Genomic DNA, 21,171 nt, shown 5'->3' with positions numbered 1-21,171 from the left:
TAGCTTTCGAAAACGCTGGTCAAAAACATATAGTAAATGGGTCGCTTCCAGTTTAGGCCACAAACTAGGTTCGAAATTTAGACGCTTCCGTGCGTTCAAAAATTATAATACAATGAATATACAGTGTGTAGAGCGCTTGCTACTTGGCGTGGCTTATGTCGGATCTTTGCTTATAGAACGAGGCATACACAGTGTGTAGTGCGCTTGTTCCTTGGCGTGGCTTATGTCAGATCTTTGCTTATAGAAAAAGAGACCTTTAATGCATTTGATTACAGAAACTACGTCAGTCTGTAAATTCCAACGAAAAAATCACTTCAGAAAAATTCCGCCGAGTCGTAAAAGTCGATAAGTCAGGAGTACTGTTTTTGGATAGGATGTGTGTCTCACTATTTACGTGATAAAACCGTTCTTCAATAGCTGCCTCATTAAACCTAATAACAGTAAACAATTCAGGTAAAGACAAGAATCTGAAGGTAAGGGACTGGTCAAAAAGTATAGGGGGGGGGGGGGGGGGTGGGCCGGAGCATTTGGAAATGTGGTTGATAAAAAACACATGACCCACCCCCTCCCTTCGGCACAAAAATGACTGACCCACCCCTAAAGCAAGGTTGGAAATTGCATGACCCACCCCCTAGTTAAAACATGGATGTTTGGTTTCCTCTAAGGCCATCCCCTTTTTTCTCTTCGTTTACCGTCGAATGCGTTTCCTGATATTGGGTCGGTCGGTGGGATTGAAAAAAAAAAACTTAAAAAAAATCACAAGAAGTCTCGGAATAGTGGGCCCTGGTACCCCTGGACGACGTTAAAAGTTAACATTCACATATTTGGATTAACAAAATGTAAAATATACTGTGAAAAATGTTCATGTTTTTGTTCTTGTTTTCTCTGTGCTGTTACTATGCTCATTTTTCAGATTAAAAGAATTATTTCAAGTGAAAAATGGTGTAACTATGTCGTTACTTTTTTTTAAAAAAATGCCAAAAATTTTGGGTCGGTCGGACGACGGTAAACGGAGAAAAAAAGAGGATGGCCTAACCTTGTTCTGTGCTTGACAAAATTTGTTGATATACTGCTACAACCAATATCAAAATCAAAGAATCATACCTTTCACTGAAAAGACAAATGTGAAAAACCGAACATTTCTTGTTTCGATGGACGTTATGAGTCTTGACACAAATATACAGCAAAACGAGGGTATATTGAAATTGTCTGTCACAACGCATATGAAAATTTCTACAAAGACAACCCATTCCTACACATTACTTGCCGGAAATGCTTAGATTAATCCTCAAAGAAAATTTCTTCCACTTCAATGGAAAGCACTACCTACAAAACCATGGAACTGTAATGGGCACAAAGACAGCAGTTTTGATTCCTTTGCCAATATTTTCATGACATATATTGAAACAACAACTCTAAGCAAAACTGTCTTTAGAACAACAGTTTGGAAATGCTACATACACGATGTCTTTTCCCTATGGGACATGAGTAAACCAGACATCGAAGGGCCTTCATTGAACAAGCAAACTTACATCACCCAACTATTAAATTCATGGCCGAAACATTTGACACTGAGATGCAGCGTTTTTAGACACGGTTGTATACAAAGGCACAAGATTCAAGAAAAATCTATCCTTGATGCAAAGACACATTTTAAACAAACGGAAACCTTCTTGCACACACATTTCACCTCGTGTCACCCTCCAAGTGTTAAAAAAGGATTTGTCAAAGGAGAAGCCTTGTGAATCCTACGAAAAAACTCCTCAGAAACAACCTTTGAGGAAAATAATTCAAAAAACGCTTGATGGACAGAGGCTACCCACAAACTTTGATAGAAGACCTACTATCAGACATAAAATTCACAAAAACGAGTCTAAACTCCTAAAACAAAACCTACAAGGAGGAAAAAGATTTATTGCCATTTGTGACACAATACCAACCCTCAGTGTCTACTATAAAGGAGGCTTGAATAATAAAAATGGAATCTTATACAAAGCCAACCATAACTTTAATAAATTTTTAAAGAACCACCAATCATTTCCTTACAAAAAAGGAAAATCATTAAAGGACATGCTCGTTAGAGCCAAAAAAAAAAAAAGGTTAACAAAGGGTTCACGGGATGTGCGGTCTGTCACCCGTTGCATTTTCTCGCACAACAGGTTTGTGAGTATTTTAGCAATAATTCCAGCTGGCTGTGTTTTATATAACAAGTGTGGTCAACTGTCTCGTTTAGTGCTTATCTATGTAATAAAATACGGTGACCCACCCCCTAAGGGTAGCTGCAAATTGCACGACCCACCCCTTGCACAAGGCTCAAAACCTCATGACCCACCCCCTCTCTGCTCCGGCCCACCCCCCCCCCCCCCTATACTTTTTGACCAGTCCCTAAAGAATAGCGAAAGAAACATAGAAATGATCGCAGAGTTCCTTCAAATCCGACTAGTCGGTTGTTATTTCCGTCAAAGATCACCCTTTCTTCTGACTCTATCGGCAATTGGATCATGCAGTTAAACCGCACTGCTAAGCTATGCATGATCATACCACATTTTATCACGATTCATAAGTTGTCGAATTTTGTCGGGGTAAAGATGAACATAAGTACGTGGCTCTAATCCTATGTGTAGAGTCTTGAGATAATCATAACGACGAAAGAAACCCAGTGAGCGATTTAAAAAAAATTCCAGGGGCCATTCGATGAGATTACTTCCAATAAGGGAAGTCTGTCTAGATATTTTTACTGGCCCGTTAAAAAACCCAGAACGACTGAAAAACTCATTTTCCCTAAGTCTGAATTCAGAGGGTTGTTGCCTACTTATCCTAAACGATATGTAGCCTTCAAAAATGTACTGTAGGCTATCGCAAATTGAATTAAGGTAATTGTCAACAGGTGGGTTTTTCTCATACTGCCGAACACTGTATGTAACCGATCTTGCATCTAAATGATAAACTGGTTTAAGTCTGGAAGACAGCGATTTTAAACAAGCAAAGGCTCGGAAGACCTCCGTATGTCGCATATACATTAGAATTTGAAGTTCTCTTTGAAACCAGTAGTTACCTCGTGCCTTGCTGAAAGTTTCCCAGTAATCGTTCTTCAGAATATTTTTTGGATAGGCTTGTTTATGCAACAAAATTCTAGAAAGATATCGACAAAATTGCCTCACGTGCAACGAACACCGTCTCATGTCTCTTCGAAAGTGTTCTCTTTCCCTTGGTGAATGGGGTCTCGTGCCTGTTTTCGAGGTCGAAATATCTTCCTCTGAATGCTTAATAACAGGTCCAACTGTATCATTGATTTTTCTCCAAAGCCATGTCACGAGCCAATCGTGATAGTAGTTTTCACGAGCTAAATCCAGGTTACGACCGAAAGAGCAACGAAATGATTTGTTCTCACTTTTTTCATACGACATCAGAAGCGACGTAATGAAGTGTTTTATGTCAGGTCTGAGATCTAACGTAAACTCGTATGGAATCCAGCCGTACACGCCGTTATAAATTAAATTGTACTCAGCATCCTGTCTAGGATATCGCATCTCACCTCCATGTTGTTTGATTATCTGAATGACTTTTTTCCAAGGATTGTCAAGGCCGTCTTGTACTCTCTGTTGGAAAAGATTTGCAAGGTATATGGGCGTTATCCCATCCGCATTGGCGCAATCAACATCTAACTGGTGCAAATCGTTTTCGTTAAACAACGTTTCTATAAACTTGACTAATCCACGAGATGCTGCTAAATGATATAAAGTCAGGTCTGGTTTGCTGGAGTTGCACCTGACCTTGAATCCACCATTCACTGCGTGGCGCAGAAGCGTAATAGCCGCTTGTTCGGCCCGTATCAGATGTTGATAATCTACATCGGCTGCAACTCGACCCTCACATTCCCACAATCGCCTCCTCCCTGCATGAAGAACTGCAAGTGTCAACGCGTCATGTCCATTTTGACTTAAAATAGAAGTATCTACACCATTCGCAAGAAAATAACGAATTGCTACCAGATTGGTTCCTTGTGCTGCTCTGTGTAGCGGTGCAAATCCCTCAGCGTCAAAACAGGAGCTTATTACCCATTCTTTCTTTGGGTATTGTTCAATACTCTTAGCAAGGGGACCCTTTGACTCTTTACACAATGCTGAGTGCGCATCAAGTCTACGGCATCTCGGACATATGTAGAAAGTGTTGTTGTGTTCAAAAGTTGGAGAGAGATAACTCAGTAGATGAAAGACTGAATAATTTAAAGGCTTTCTACATTCGATGATGCCAGATTCTGTAAAATCGAGGGAAGGTATATATACATTTTCTTTACCGTTGGGATGAATGAAAGTAACAAGCGGTCTTCGTCCAAGGGTTATATCAACATATACACGGTTATTCTCCTGGCTGACTTCACCAAGTAGAGCTCTTCCTAAATAACCAGAGCAAATACGGGCATTATGTTCTTTAGAAAGGAGACTTTTAACAACCTCATCGTGGCCTGAAGCAACAGCTGCCTCAAGGGCACAATCACGTTGATTTGAGCCGGGACCTATATCATTTTCGCCAAACCTCACGGAAACGCTTGCTACGGAGGCTGGTGATGGTAAGCCCAAAAAGATGCGTTGTTCTGCTTTAAAACAGTTAATGCTTCGACAATCATCTTTGACACCGATGTTCAACAGGAAATTCACCACTTCTAACCTATTGTCTGCAGCTGCACGATACAGAGAGGATTTATCTGCAACTGCGCCTGCCCCATAAAGGGTTTTAACAACCTCAACGTGTCCGTTTTCAGCGGCTATTTGGATAGCAGTTAGATGCCCACTATTCAACATGGAAATGTTAGCATTGTTCTTTAAAAGAAAACGAACAACGCTTGTATGCCCTCCTTTGGCTGCTGCGTAAAGCAGCGATGAATCAAACACTTTTGATTTAGACTGATGGAGAGACATGTCTATTACACGATTCGCAGCCGATATATCTGATTCATTATTAATGGCTTGTTGTAAGGCTTGTATTATCTTCCCTTTGTTAAATTCAACCATCGTCTTTGTTTTTCGGTTAATTTCGGCTCCTTTCTCGACCAACAAAGCAAGATTGTCCACAAGCCCATACTCTGCTGCCAAAAACGCGGGTGTAATTCCGCGATCATCAGCACAATCGATACAACTGAAATGCCTTAAAACAAGTTCTAGTGCATCACTGTTGTTTATGGTTGCTGCACGATGAAGGAGAGTTCTATTGTTTTGAAGATCTGACGCACTGACTGTCTGTGAAGGGAGATTGATAAATTCTTGAACAAAGGCCTTTTTCATACCACTTAATGCAATGTGTTGCGCTAAATTTAGAACGTATTCCGACAGCTTACTTTCCTCTGTTTCCCTAATCAGGCCGATGTAGTACTCGCAGAATGTTTCGTGTCCTTTCCTTTTACTCACAAAAAAATCCTCGTTCTCTTTACTGGTGAGCCACTCTGTTAGAGACAAGTGATATAGTGTTAGAGTATTGTCTTCTCCATATCGTAGAAAGTGACTAAGCCCCTTTAATCTGTTCTTAAAATCGTATTCATCTAGGCTATTCTCTCCCGTTTTGAGCAATTCGAAGATTTGGTTGGGTGTCAATGGTTCAAATGTCGAAACTAATAACTCCAAAATATACCGAACAGGCTTAAAACTCTCTTTACTCGGATATAGCCTCTTGAAGTAGGTGTAAAAAAGATCTCCATGCGTCTTCGGTAAGTCGAACACGTTCCTTAATTCTGTTGTTGTATGCTCCCAATCATTAAGCAACTCATTCACGAACAGAAAGTTCCCTTGACTTTTACTCAAAAACTTGGTTGTCAACTTCCGTGTTAAACGATGCAACGAAGGAGCTTCAAGTCTTCTCGTCACAAAGATTTCAAGGTCTTCATGGTTTCTCGAGTCTTCAGGATCAATAACTATCGTTTTCACTTTACTTGAACGGAGAAAAGCTTCAGATTCATTTCGCAAAGTCACAATGACCTTGAACCACGGCGGAAACAGGTGAATGTTGTTGTTTAGCAGATAGACAATACTGTGTCTTGTTTCACCTTGTGTAATACATTCATCCAAGGCGTCTACGACTACAAACCAGTTTTCTCTCGGTTTATTAGTCAGGTTTCTAAGAGGCGACAAAACAGCAAGTTGAAAACAACCAACAGGATCTTGATAATGAATGCAGTCCTCCTTCAACGAACGCTTAATAAACGAATTTTTAGAAACAAGATAACCGTATTCGGGAAGCCTACGGGCTATCATCTCAGCTAAATTTCGAACGAACTTTCCTGCCATTTGAGTATTTCTATCAGAGTATTTACAAAAGTGGTATCCTAGAATAGAAGTGTGAATTATAGGGCTTGATGAACGGGAACATATCACTTGAGAAGAAAGCGCGGATTTACCAGCCCCAGGACTTCCAACTATTTGCACTCCAGCAATGTATTTATCCTTAAATGCATCTTCGATCTCTTCATAGAGCCACCGACGACCGGTAAAGTTTTCAGCTCGAGCTGCGTCCAGGTAGTCTGGCATGTTGAACTCTTTGGTTTCGAATGGCACACTAGCATCTTCTACAGGACATCCTAGGAACAGAAAGAAACTATTAACATACGTTTTCAGCCGTCAATTCAAAACATGTTTCGGATAAAAAATTATCCCTCTTCAGTTGATATATTAACTGAGCTGACAGGGTCTGGAAGAGGGGTGGGGGTGGGGGTCGATCCTGATTCCAAATCCCACTCTTTTTCACGAAAATCCCGCCTCCCGCACTGTTTTTTCCCGAATCCTGGTTTTTGTCTCCCGATATACATAAATTTAAAAAGTCTAATTGCTGCAAAAGCTAATAATTGTAGGATGTAGATTGTCCCTTTTGATTGATATTTTGAATTATACCTCATCATAAACAAGGGGAGAGAAAAAAGCGGAAGAAACGAAGAGGGAGAGAGGAGGGTTTATTCCTCTTTTCTCCCACCCACAACATCTCTCCCCCTTTTTTTTTTTGTGCTCACTTCTCTATGCACCTCCCCCACTATCTGAACGCCTGGAGCAGGCTATTCTGGCGTTAGAGGAGTCGTCTGTGGCTGCAAAAAAACAAGCACACCAAAACTATGGTTGTCTGATTCAAGGGAGCCGAGCTGAGAGCAATATATAGAGCATTTAATTAACGTAAATATACTATAAAATAAAATGCAATGGGTACATTAATAAACATTGTACATTATAGATGAATAAATGAATAAATAAAGGATGTGAATTTTCTAGAGCACGCAATAAATCTTATTTGTCTGCTGTGTGGGGAATATACGAAAAAATCGTGCCCGAAGTAGACCAGGAAAGACTGAGCTAGTTATATGCTCTCTTCTCAAGACCTTATGGGCACCCAATCCTCCTATACAGGCCAACCAAGGCCCGCAGGTAACTTATTTATTTTGTTTATCTTACGCTTCAAATTTACGGGAAAATGGTTTTCTGAAGCCTCCTAGAAATGTATGCTGGTGTATGGATGCAGTGCAGCTAAAGTTTTTTTTTCCCCAAGAGTGCACGGAAACAATTCCTGTAATCTGTCCGTCGAGATATGCACTTACGGTCTTTGAAACGCCTTTGAAGACGACTTTTTGATACAGACCGTAATCCATTTGATTCCTCGCTGTAAAGACCCGCTAGAGCGACTGGAAAGTTTGCAGTATAGACAATCTACCACGTTAATATGGCGATTTATCGGCAACGATCTTTTTGGTTATGTTACAGGAAATTTAAATCGCCCCAGAAGTGCTTATGACCGAGATACTCATAGCGTAAACACACGGTAAGTCTATACAACGACCATGAGTGATAATGCTTACCCAGCCTCAAAGAGACGAAGAGCGTGCGTGCATGCAAAGTGAGTAAGTGACACATTTGCATATCCCATCCACTATAACTGACTTCGCAGATACCCTTTGGTATATCCAAGTGTTAAAAACCTATTATAAATCGCGAGGTAAACTGGATGCGAAAGCAATGGGCCTGGCCACCAAAACGATAAAGAACTTTTCTGGTCTAGGTACATTTGCTGATTGCATCTAAGAATAAATCACTGGCCGCGATGAAACATTCGCTGACGTCTCACAATAGGAAGATACAAAAGGTATTAGCTATCCCCAGTCAATTCCAAGTGTCCGTCTTCCTTCCCCGCACCCTTTAATCATAAGGCATTCGTTTTGCTTTCGAAAACTGTAAATGGGCCAGCCCATTATAAATAATAAAAGAACTCCTATCACTTCGGTTTTGGTGAATAATCAAAATATGTAAGGATACGTTCAAAACTTACCATCTTTAAAGAATCTGGGATCGAGAAGAGTGACGCTTAAACACAGCAAAATCATCAACCGCCAAGGAGCAAGCAAACGCAAAACGAATAGCCCCATCGTTAGATTACACTTAAAAACATGAGAGGATAAAGCTCAAAGAATGTCGTATAAATACACGACGCCATTCTTGACCTTGCTCCCGAAGCATATGTCTCTGGCTCTTAATGTGATTCTAATTTGCTCTAACTCCGCTTCTTCAACGCCGTGTAGCCGCTGCTTCAGAACTTTCTGATCTCGCTTGGACTCTTCCTTAAAGCCTGCGATCTCTTTTTTATCATTTCTTTATACTGTGAGAATTTTTGCATGAAAATTGTTCGCGTCGGTCACAGTCTTAAGAATCTGGATCTCATGCAGGGCATTCTCCAGATCCTGAAGCAGTGCTTCCGTTGCTCTAAAAAAGGCATTGGCTTTTTGAGCATTGCATAATTAGTTAACTCTAGCTTGGTCACGCGCCCCCACTAGCGGTTTCGTATATCACGGAGATATTTAATGAAGGGTTGAGGAATGGGTCGAATAAAGTGATCACACCAGTACATCAAATTCAAGATCTCCTTGAGGTCCATATCCTTTGCACTAGTTATCACGCGTCCTCCCAGATCAGTATATTTTATGAATTGAAGCTTGTTAGCGCAAAATGGCACTTGTCGTTTAGTGCTCAGAAGACTGAATTTGTGCTCGTGGAGCCAGCCGATAATAGGGTTTGGAATCGGGGTGAAGAGAGGTTTCCTTTACAGGCCACATACTTCAGGTCACAATTGCAGGACACTGATTTACTGATAGATATTTAAACCAAATTAATAGTTTCCCCTCAAAAAACGCCATTTTGGATAGGGATTAAATATGATAATTCTGGTTCTGTTTATTCATTTGAAGCACGATGACCTGTATTCTAACCTGTCGAATGTAACCTGCAAAAACCACGCGAATAATCAAAAGATCTAGCAATATATCGCCCGATTATTGCTTACCGTCGTGGTACGATCTGGGTTCAAGAAGGGTGACACTGAAGTTACACAGCAAAATGATCGTCAACCAAGGAGTAAGCAGCTGCTTCGACATTACTCGAGTACACTTGATTAGGTTGCTGGCCAATCCACGCAGTGAATTACTCGTCGAGAGGGGGTTTATTCTCCTGTCTAAGAAAACGTATTTAAAGCTTTTAAATGGAAGTATTTCGAAAAGGGCCACTAGCTATCAGGGGCACCCAACGACAGTTTCCTCCCAAATGCATTGAAAACACTTTTTAGGCTATCCAGAGTATTTTTAGACCTCTAGAAATGCTTTCTAATCGTCGCTATAAAATTTGTATCTGTTCGGTCATCCTCGGGGGAAAATTACAATTATTGTCGAGTGACAAGGGCTTCAGTAAAATTATAACCCCCGGGGGGCTTAATAGAGGATTTCCGGTACGTATTCCCTGGTGTCGTAGACTTTCCATAGACGTTTTTCTTTCCTGTTGTTCCCGAAGAATGTTTTTCGCTAAACGAAATCTGATTATTGTTCTGATTGCTTGTGCGAAAAGGTTTTTGTCGTAGCGTCTTTCCTTTATTTTTTTTATTTTTTAAAACGAACGTCTTTTGAAGTGTAAGCTGGAAACAGAGCTGGATTCATACCTGAGGCCTGTGTTATTTTCGGTTGCTGTATCAACGCCGATCAAAACTTTACAATTAATCAACTTCTGAACAGCAGATCATGATACTATGTAGAACCTACTTCGCGGGAGACAAAAAAGAAAGGCTGGACTGACGTTTGCTCTGTAGTTTTCACACTACGTCAACGAACAAAAAGAGCGTATATTTCCCGGAATAATCAACCGATAACAATCGATAAATCGATAAAAATCGGTAAATCTGATTTGATTCATATTAATTGTATCGATCAATCGGTAGAAATCGATGACACACTTATTGCATTTATCGATTTAACTTGATTTTTAACCGATTTCATCGATTTATATCGGAAGATCTATTTGTTCATCTGTTCATCCAAAAATGAAAACTGATTTCACGCTAACAGTAAATTTGTTGACAATTAAGTTGCAATTATGAGTCGAAGGATCAAACAATTATCACTTTTTAAAATAATCTTTTTAACAGGATTTTGCGATGAAATAAACAACATTTGAAACGTCGAGAAATTGCAATCTTTTAGTCAGTCAAACCGTGAGGCCCACAGCTCAGTGTCGGCCGAAAACAGATTAAGAATCCACAATCTCTGAGCGCAGAATAGGCTTTCTAAGACAAAATCACCTGAACTAAACACTCACGAAGCGTTTTTATGTTTGACACAAAGTATTCTACTAACACGAGCTCAACTGCACATACCTGAGATTTGTCCGTCAACACTTTCGGTAAATCACACAATAAATGACTTTCGCGGCAATCACAACAGTTCCCAAAACCACTCATAACATCGTCAAATTACTCCGTAAAACTCTCGCCTTCTCCACATAAATCGTCACATGGAACTTTTCTCGACTCACTGACAGTCAATTTATTCAAGATCCCGGATGTAAAAACCAGCGGTTGAAAAGGAGACATACAGCCCCCGCCTTCCACACAATTTTTTACTAAGTCTTTGGCCTGGTCAGAAATCAGCATGAATTTCCATCTTGCCTAATAGATTTCAACCCTAGAACCTACTTTGTGAGGCCAAAGACTTCTTACTGCCAACAACAAAGCTCGCAATATCCAATCTTTCCGTCTCAAGCCCGGGATCAGTCTTTCACCCGTGTATCTTCTGGTATTTCGTCTCATTTCGGGCTATTGGACGCAGCAGACTTTGCCAGACGTGAGAATTGTTACTTCATAAGGCTTAATGGTGCCTTCCGGAAAACTTTGCTCAAGGCAGCCAAAAAAACTCTAAGACAACCCACTATGAGAGCCGAGTTCAGTCTAATACGCGCGCTGATTTCAAACTGACATACAGAGAGAATTATGGGAAGTTATGAAAAAAAATTTTTTTTTTTTGGGGGGGGGGGGGGGTGGGTAATAGGCTAATAGCCAGCGAGAAACTCATCAAAGTCTATCGACTGTGGCCTATCGGGTACCGATTAAATAAATAAAAAGTAACTATAAAAAAAAGAAAAAAAAATGCTCCACTACAAGGCTCAGTCAGAGGTAGCCTGAAATTCATCCGATTGCTTCGAGTCGTTTTCTCCTCTCAACAACGTCTGAATCGACCAGCCGTTAATGACGTCCAGTGACGTCACTCACTACCCGAAAACCGGGTAGTGATTTTGATTGGTTGATTGTCTAAACATTGGCATAATTATGTATAATTATGAAAAATTTTAGCGGGATTGTCATTTGATATTCAGCGGATCGCATCCCTGGCATTCTTTCGGTTAGTTTAATCTTTATCTTAAACAGCAAAATTGCCCTTGTCATCGAAACTGAAATGTTAACTTGAACTGCGAATGAAGAATCATCGCGGAGAGTCGGTAGGTGAGTTTTCATTCAGAGCCGCTTTGTGGTTTCGACGGCCGGTGATTTTGTTTACGCGAAGTTTTCTGAGATCAATGTTATAATTCGACCTCCTTGCTATTTTTACCGTCAAGTGTGATGATTCTGTTAGCTTTTCTTTCTTTTCTCCTTGTTTTTTTCTTCGTTAAGGACCAAATAGCTTCTTTTCAATTAAAGCAAATCATTTTGTTTTTGAACTAAGTGTTATTTCATTACGTGATTGCGACCGAGTTTGATTATAGAATTCAGTACAACCGGTTCAGAGTTGTACTGCATGCAGTTGATAGTTTGAACGTTAAACATGAACTACAATCGAAAAAAATAAAGCAGTTCTGTATCTTGCAGACATTTCCAAACAAACTTCTCCTGAAGCCTGAACTCCTGTGATTATTAATATATACATACATATATATATATATATATTCAGTTAGATGTTCACCGGCGAAGCCGAGACAGTGTAATAATGGAGTTAAACTGAAGAGTGGGTCACCTTTTCGGTGGCCTACGAAAAAAGGCTTGTATTAAACACCCATGCACTCAGGATTTGAGTAGTTCACCTACTGGTCTATATATATATATATATATATATATATATATATATATGTTGCATAAAAAAACGGTCCTTGTAAAAAAGCGTCATTTTTATGTAAAAAAGCTGCTTTTTTACAAATTGAACGGCTGTAAAAATACTCCTTTTTTACAAGTTAACCGGTTGTAAAAAGCTGCTTTTTTTACAGAAATATATTTTTGTAAAAAAGCTGCTTTTTTACAAGTTAACCGGTTGTAAAAATACTGCTTTTTTACAAAAATATATTTTTGTAAAAAAGCTGCTTTTTTATAAAATATATTTTTGTAAAAAAGCTGCCTTTTTATGTAAAAATCCTGCTATTTTACACATATAGACCATTTGACAAACCCATTTATCGAAGACAGGCTGTTTTCTATAGCATGGTTCGAACTTTTTCGTGCGCTTCTCAAACCGTACATTTTACTTGAAGATATCCGGCTAGTCACGTTCACGTTCCCGTGTCCCCTTTATTGTGGGGCTTTTAAATTCCCTTGTTAACTCGCTGACAGCGTTAAAAATTTACGTTCTTTTTATTCTTTTTATTATTTCTTCTTGTTTCCTTTGTCATTCAATTTTCCAGGACCTTCTAATTGTTGGATGCGAAGAAGGAACAGGCAGTAATTTCATTTGTTATGCTTATATGCCGAGGTCACGCACGGCAGTAACTGCATGTTAGGCAATAATAGAATAGCTGGGTTATTCACTGTCTTATTTATAAGCAATGCCTGTCACAATCTCTTGCAGCAACCAAAGCCTTCTATTCTCTCCTTCATTGCTACTTTTGTTCAAGCCGAAAACTGTACAGAATATTATTCTGTATTATCTATCTATTTTCCCAAGGTTATCAGCTGCAATAATCGGTTTAACTGTCAACAAAATGCTTGGCTATAATGCTTTGATGCTCTTAGCAGTGGAAAAATAAATTATAACTCAATTTCTAGCATAAAATCTTCAGCAAGAATCAACGACGGCAATTGTTAGGCAATTTCCTGTATTATGTATGTTGCGCTAGACCTCTATCACGGGATTCATGCTATGTTGAAATCCATGTTGATGCATGCAAGAGTGTCATGTCTGCGTTACAACTTTAAGCTTTCCACATGATGTAGGAACATGTTCAGTCGGCTAATCAAGCAAAAGGAAACGCTAGCCTATAGCTACAAGCGTACATACTTTCGCTTGTTAGTCTAATTTTTGCAATAAACAGAGCAACTTGTAAGGCCATAAAAACAGCAGCCGATTCGTTTATAGGAATTAGGGACTATAAAGGCGTCTGTAAGGTACGGCAATGCGTGTTTTATTTTAGAGATCGAGAAATAAGCCAGAAAACACTTGTAAAGGCTAAACAACTTTAATACGAACACTAGCTGAATTCGCCAGCAACATTTTGAGTATGACCGTTTTTTTACAAAATATATTTGTAAAAAAGCTGTCCTTTTACAAAACGGGGGGTGACAACTCTAACAAAGGGGTTCTTAACAGGGGGAAAAGTGCGACAATATCCTTACTCTGGCAGACTTTTCCACACTTCCACACCTCTGAGAAGTGTGGAACTAAGTAAAGAATTACAAGGGGTTAGTGCCTGTGGGAAAAGTGCGACAATATCCTTACTTTCTCAGACTTTTCCACACTTCCACTCCTCTGAGAAGTGTGGAACTAAGTATGAAAAAGGAAAGTATGGATCTTGTGGCCAGCACTGGACATTTGTGACTTTATGTCCTCCCGGAAATTTCGTCGACCCTCTCGAATTTTTCGGTGGCATTCCCCATAAATGTTTAACTTCCCAAAATGTTTTTAACAATTATAATTAAAATTTTGATTAGAGATTTTTTGCAGCTTCTTGTTAATCATGTAACCTGATAATTATCCAACCTTAGTTATTTTTTCGTTTAGAGGGTATCATGTTAACACAGAAAGACTGTCAAACTTTTTAAGTATATAAAATAGTGTTTTTTTGTTTTTCAATCACCGATGAATCAGGCGAGCAGTGAAGGGGCCAACCACTAGGGGGGTCTGGGGGCATACCCCCCCAGAAAATTTTGAAATCTTAGTGCTCTGAAACGCCATTTCTAGTGTTCTGAGAGGACAAATTCTGTCCAAAATGTTCTCTAAATCAATTGTCCTTTTTATGCTTATTTTTACTGGCGTGACTTCGCGTAGAAGTAGTCAATTTTATTTTATACAAGTTGTGCGGTTTTTGAAGTTGCTCTGGATATCATTTTCAGCTAAGTATACTCTGTGTGGTGTCATTGTATGAGTATCATAAGAATTCAGAACAACTGTCAAAATCTGAAATTTTCCTATCCCGAACGCATATTGATCGAGATTCGGGATTTTCGAGCAAAATCGGAAGGACCCCGACGAGATCAAGATGATTAAAGAGTCTTCACAGACATACTACTTTTTATGGCCTCATTTGTGTTTAACAAGGTTAAATAAGTTTCGTTTTTTTCTTACATACTTCTTACGTACTTCTTTCAAGTTTTCCAGTATGCAATCAGTGGAATGTGCTCTTAAAACTCGTTAACGTGCAGCGTAAAACACTCCTCAACTAATAAATGATGGGATCTGGTGTGAACTGATAGTATGTGCCTTGCACCGGTACGGTTCTTGAGTCAATCCGCTGGGGATTGCACGTGGCCAATCGCACTCGAACTTCATGCTATTTTAGTTGGAAACGTTGCTGATTGGTCTTTTCATATCATTGGGAGTTCAGCCATTTTCAAGTGTCAAAATACATAGAATACAGTGCATACACTGGGTGCATATCACTGCATATATATTGTTTGATAACATCTAATATCAAATCTTTGCTCAATGTCCCGAAAATATCTCATATTTCCCGAAAAATTTCCCAGGTTTCCCGATTCCCGGCAAAATCTCCAGATTCCCGGAATAAATTTGTTTTTCTCCCGAAACAGCCCTTGTTAGAGCTGTCACCCCCCGTTACAAATATATATCAGTGTAAAAAAAAAACAGCTTTCTTACGGTACCGTTTTTTTACACAACACATATATATATACACCCGTTTTCAAAAAGGTTTTCATACAGAGAGATATATAGATAGATGTATATTTTTGTTTTCTTGCACGTGCGCCCGTGTGCAATTTTCATTTGCTATTGTCCAACTTGTGAAAAAACTCGGTTCAACGATAAATTTTTCCTCCGTCGGGTTCTTTGTTCTAATTTGAAAAGAACATGTCGTTTGAGATTTTTTAGAAAAAAGCATCCGCCCTGCAATACAAATTTGCAATGGCGAATTGTATGACTGATTTTAGGAATGAGGAAAACAGCCCGCGAAGCAGCCGAGTTATGCGGCGTCACCGAATTGATAGGCCAAATGTCATGGCATCTAAAGCAAGTGGCGACGCATTTTTATTGACGGGGTGTATTAAAAAATGCGCTGTCCAGGGGCGTGCTTAAGACAAACTGTTAAACTAACTTGAAAAAACTTGTGGCCAAGAGTTTATTCTGTCTTCAGTGAGACGTTGCCTTACAGGCCGTGATTTTACACGAAAAAAGGTGAGACATTAATGTTCTGATTAGAAATTGAAAGTCTAATGTATCGAAGGCTTTTTCAAAGTGAATTGCGATCATAAATCCCGACCAACTCTTCCGTTTGGTGTAATCTACAATATCATCAATCGTTCTAATTGCATCGTATATGGACCAACCTTTAACAAATACATTCTGATTGGGATGTATTAAATTTTTTCCAGGCGCTTCGCTAAAACTTTAGAAATAATTTTCGCATCGACGTTGATTAGCGATATAGGCCGCGAATTTTTAATTACTCGTTTATCCTTTCTTTTTTTTTCAATTAATGTGATTATAGCCTGTTTTTGTGAGTTTGAAACTTCTCCAAACTCATAAGAGTAATTGATGCAGTCTACTAGAGGTTTCCCAATCAAAGACCAAAAAGCTACTTAGAATTCTATTGTTAGTCCATCGTTCCCAGGCGTTTTATTTTTGGAAAGGATTGTAAAACATTCATTATATTCTATCTTTCCTTCACATACCATTCGCAACTCTTCAGTAAAGGTAGGAACTTCCTTTAAGTCTTCTAGAAATAATGATGAGTGACTATTATTCTCTTTGTAAAGATTGGAGTAAAAGAAATCTAATTCACTCATAATTGTTTTAGGGTCAACTGCTATTGTTCCGTCGCTTTTTAAAATTTTCCGCAAACAACTTTTATTTTTATTTGATTTTTCCAAATTCAAAAAATATTTGTTGTTCTCTTCACCTTTTTCGTACCACGTTGAACGAGACCGTGAGTAATGTACTCATACAGTTGGTCGTATTCTGCCTGTAAGCATTCCAAATCTTTAATATTTCGTCTCGATGGATCGATGTCACACTTTTTGGTACAGTTCTGTAATTTTTCTTCCAGTTCGTTAACTTTAGTTGTCCGGTTCCGAGCTTTTGTTTTGCTATAATTTATAGTGAGCTGTCGAATTTTGTATTTTAGCAAGTCCCATAAGACACGCTTGTCAACACATCCTTACATCCTTCCTGATGTTTGTGTCAAGGAGATCGCAATAATTATTATCATTCACTAAAGAAAAATTAAACTTCCAAAAGCTTGGACCGCGTTTGCTGTCATCCATACCGTTAATCGACAATGTAATTGCAGAGTGATCTGATTTAATAGATGGTATTATGTCTACTGAAACAATGTCGTCCTGCAAAGAATCATGCCAACAAACTGACAGAACTGACAAAATGTCCCTCGTGGCATCGTATATAGAGAAAGACTAAACAAAATGAAACTGCCTGCCATCCACAAGTGTGAAGCAGAGATATGAAAATACTACACCTTATACGAGAGATGCGAATGCAGTGCCAGAGGAACAAAATGCAAATAACAATCAAGAAATTGATAAAAATAGTGAATCTGATGTGCAAGAACCACTGAGCATCGATACACAGGATGAGACTGTGGGCATTACTAAAGAAAGTATTCTCCAAAGATATGAAATAGCCAAGGAAACCCCAATAAGTCAGAGGCCACCAATTCCAAAAAAAAAAAAAAAAAATGAGCGACACGCAAAATCAGTCATTGAAACAGCAAACAAAGCCATACTAAGCCATCAACCAGATAAAAGACCAATTTGGAAAACTGTGTCTCACAAACATCAACCATCTTGTGCCGGTATGCAACTGCCTCTAATGTCAAAGAATCACTGAGAATAAAAACAAAAGGGAACAACAAGCTGAGAAAACCAAACCAACCAAAATGGAAAAAGAAAATTGAAGGTGAAATATACAAAAGCAGGGGTGACGTATCTACGTTGAATGAGATAAAGCACCAAAAAGCACTGTTTAGCAAGCATAACATTAAACAAGAAAACCAATACCAACAATCACTGAAAAACTGAAACAACAACTACAAGCTAAAGCCCAACGAATCAAGAGATTTGAAAAGAGAGAGAAGTTTTTCTACCAGAAAAACCTTACCGAGAAAACGCAAAGAAATTCTATAGAGAACTAGGGAAAAGTCCTTTGAAATTAAGGAAACATAAAATTGATGAAGTAGAGAGCTTCTGGGGACTTGGGGAAACATCTGGGAAAAACCAAAAGAGCTACAACAAAAACGCTGACTGGCTCGGCCAAATAGAAACTGAGAATATTGAAATCAATCATCAAGTATGGCCACAAAACCCTAGAAGAAACAAAAACAGCAATTAAGAAAGCAAGTAAGTAGAAAGCCTCCGGTAACACTTTTGGATCAAGAACTTGCCTTCCTTACACAAAGACCTGACAAATGCTTACAATGAATGTCTCAACATGGTATCACCTGTCTGCTTCCCAAAACAGAAGACACCAAAAATCCTAGAAACTATTGCCCCATCACATGCCTTCCTAACAACCTAAAATATATTAACATCCATCATCACCGAGAGAGTTTACAGACATCTTGATGAAAACAACCTGCTACCCACAGAACAAAAGCCAGGGCTGTCGAAGAGGTAGCAATGGCTGCAAAGACCAGCTTTTAATAAAAAAAACGCCATCATCGAGGAAGTAAAACATAGGCTCGTTTAACATGTTTGAGCTACTTTGTATGCTTCAGTGTAAAGGAAATCAACAATCTACTTTTTTAATCCTAAAGTTAGACTATTTTTTTGTGCGAAATCGGGTATTGCTGTACATTAATGTGAGGGAATTCGAGTTATCACAGTAACCCAATAAAAATATCTCAAGCACACAATTTGCACGTGAAGATGTTGGACTTTGTCCCTTTTACAATTCGCATGTAAAAAAAGGCAAATTGTTTACCAGAAAATTTGTTCAAAACGATTTTAAGAAATGACCTCAGCTTTAAATTATGCTTCATGCAACGTTAAGGTTGATAGCCTAACATTTATTTACTTCCAAGAAAATTATCAAACTGCCGAAATATATTTCTACTCATATCATGTTGTTCCGCTCCATGAAACAATATCTAATCATTTTGTCAACTAGCTTCTTCCAATTGATTCCTAACGCTATTGTTTCTACTTAAGTTACGCATCCTTACTATATAAAATACCTTTCAATAACTATAATGACTCTTAAGCAGCAAGCATGTATCATGTTGTTCACTTAAGTCATGTTTTTTTCTTTGACGGAACGAAGAAGGTCTATTGAAGTTTGTAAGCGAGAGAATAAAGCTTGTTCACAGGATTATGACTTTATACAGCTTTCAAAAAATATAACCTGCCTTTCAAATTTCTAAAACCACAATTTACACACCGCTTACTTTCGAATTAAAGTCCATATCTAATAACAATTATTGTTTCATTGGAAGAACTTTGAAAAATGTATGATCTTTTATACTCTACCCTGAAGCAGGTGAAACAGAACTCATAATTACGAAATACGTGCGTTGTATCATTCGCGATTTAGCCCACACTAAAAAATGAACCTTTAAACAGCGGCATCACTGTACTCAGTGTTTGAATCACAAATATATTTTAATGCTATGCTTCTAAACGCCTTTAGCCGTAATAAAAGACAAAAAAATTGTGAAGAAGTAAGATGCCGTCTCAAAGTGCCCTTGTTTGACCTTTAGCAATGTCATGTTTACATGCCAAAACCTCATTGGTTCCTGAGCATCAACTCATAGTACCTACGCAAGGAATTCACTTACAGGACACTTGACTACATTTTTTTAAAATTCGAAAATGATCAGAACAAGAAATTTCTGTTCTCGCCAGGTTCTAACTGAAGGAAAATATAAAACACGCTCGAATTAGAAAGAAAGCGCGTCGATTTGTTCCTGGAACGGACGAGAGCAACTCCAGGATCTCGAGTATCCTTAAGAAAGAGGGGGGGGGGTAATCCTGAACGAGAGTTCGTCAATGCAGCTCAAACAATTTCTACGGTTTTAACTCTGTCATACAAAAGCAAACTTTACCTTCATCTCCCAAAGTTTTGGGAGACTTTGATGCTAGAGTGCTACTTGAAGTTAACGACCTTTTGCCCTCTTTTGACCCTGAAATTAAAAGGCAGATCAGTGATAATCTCAATAATTTTTTTGCCAGTGGGTACGCCAGCTATTGCGGTACAAAACGTGATTTTTAAATTTTGACACGAATTATAACAATTTCACTTTTATCACTAATGCAAAATTTACAGCCTAGAATCCATTGCTGGCGAAGAGGACACATGATCGACAATAAAATTCAGTCAAACTTATGAAACAATAAAACAAAATAGAATCACACTATTTTGGTTTGAAGTTAACGGCTTCAGTTTACTTTTTGACGGGTTACCAAAGAAACAAAGAGTAATGTTACCAGTCCACAAAAAATACCAATAATAGCGAGTACAGTAATTATCTTCAAATAAGCAAATTTAAGCACCGTACTAAAAAGCACATTGCAATTACCAGTTATTCTTGTCTTCTTTCAACTTCCCTCAATTCGAGCGAAAACATGGAGCCTTTTCTCGGCACTGCTGTTCTTGAGCAGCAAATATTTGAAGTATTTGACTTGTTTCAGACACAATTATTTCCCTTAAAGCCAACCTCTCTAGTAAGATTTTTGATATTAGTCATCGTTCTAATTGGCCCAATTCTGTCACAACGGAGTTGCGACTGTTCATGACGTTTCCTACATATGTTTTGTTTGAAAAATGCTTTCACATTTCATGAGCGTCAAGGCGTCTTTTTACTAAGTAAATCCGGCATATTATACCTTTTAAGGATATATATCTTGAGTCTATAAATATAACAGATAAAGACATACAATATATTTTAACTGACCTTTTAAGGATATAACTCTCAATTCTTTGCTGGAAGGGGAGCTAGAACTGTTTCCTTGGCCTTTCTGTGATGTAGAAGCTTTGCAAGGAGGTGACAAATCCTAATGAAACAATAGAGTAAATCAATAACTAAATCCAGGAATCCATCTCGTTGTGGCCTCCATCTCCCATGCAAGTAGCCTCCCCGCAGACGTCCTTTGGGGTTCGTTTGTCACGCATTCATTTGAATGCGTGACAAACGAACCCCAAAGGACGTCTGCGGGGAGGCTACCATGCAAGGCCAGCATGTTAGATTTCAGACTATTTATAGATGTTCTTCGGCACCAAAAAAAACTTTAAGCCAAACAAAACAGAGTAAAATTTTCATTTGGAGACCAGCAGAGTTGTTAACTGAAGAGAGATTTAATCTCGTTGAGTAACCTTGGAAAGTAAGGAAAATGATCTTTTTTTCTAAAAGAATTACTCCACTGCCATATTTGATTGCTCAGTCAAACAATATTTACAGTACAAACTACTGTTTAAGAGCGGGGATAAAAATATTGTGGGATTTAAAA

General features: G+C 38.6%; 2 protein-coding genes across 2 annotated transcripts in view; both read right to left on the bottom strand.

The window, feature by feature from the left end:
• Positions 1-2,392: 2,392 nt before the first annotated feature.
• LOC140924628 (uncharacterized) overlaps positions 2,393-21,171 on the bottom strand; it is a 302,908-nt gene continuing 284,129 nt past the window's right edge. Inside the window, exons 4-5 of the mRNA XM_073374646.1 lie at positions 9,304-9,471; positions 2,393-6,568 (exon numbers count right to left, since the gene is read on the bottom strand). Of these exons, the coding sequence (XP_073230747.1) occupies positions 2,526-6,568; positions 9,304-9,471 (4,211 nt within the window). The 3' untranslated portion in view covers positions 2,393-2,525. The remainder of the gene's footprint in view (positions 6,569-9,303; positions 9,472-21,171) is intronic.
• LOC140924922 (uncharacterized) overlaps positions 18,013-21,171 on the bottom strand; it is a 28,437-nt gene continuing 25,278 nt past the window's right edge. Inside the window, exons 9-11 of the mRNA XM_073374907.1 lie at positions 20,619-20,718; positions 19,770-19,847; positions 18,013-18,032 (exon numbers count right to left, since the gene is read on the bottom strand). Of these exons, the coding sequence (XP_073231008.1) occupies positions 18,013-18,032; positions 19,770-19,847; positions 20,619-20,718 (198 nt within the window). The remainder of the gene's footprint in view (positions 18,033-19,769; positions 19,848-20,618; positions 20,719-21,171) is intronic.

This window comes from Porites lutea, chromosome 14, assembly GCF_958299795.1.
Source record: "Porites lutea chromosome 14, jaPorLute2.1, whole genome shotgun sequence".
Lineage (NCBI taxonomy): Eukaryota > Metazoa > Cnidaria > Anthozoa > Scleractinia > Poritidae > Porites > Porites lutea.
The sequence above is the reverse complement of the archived record's forward strand: the minus strand, read 5'-3'. Positions and strand labels throughout refer to the sequence as shown.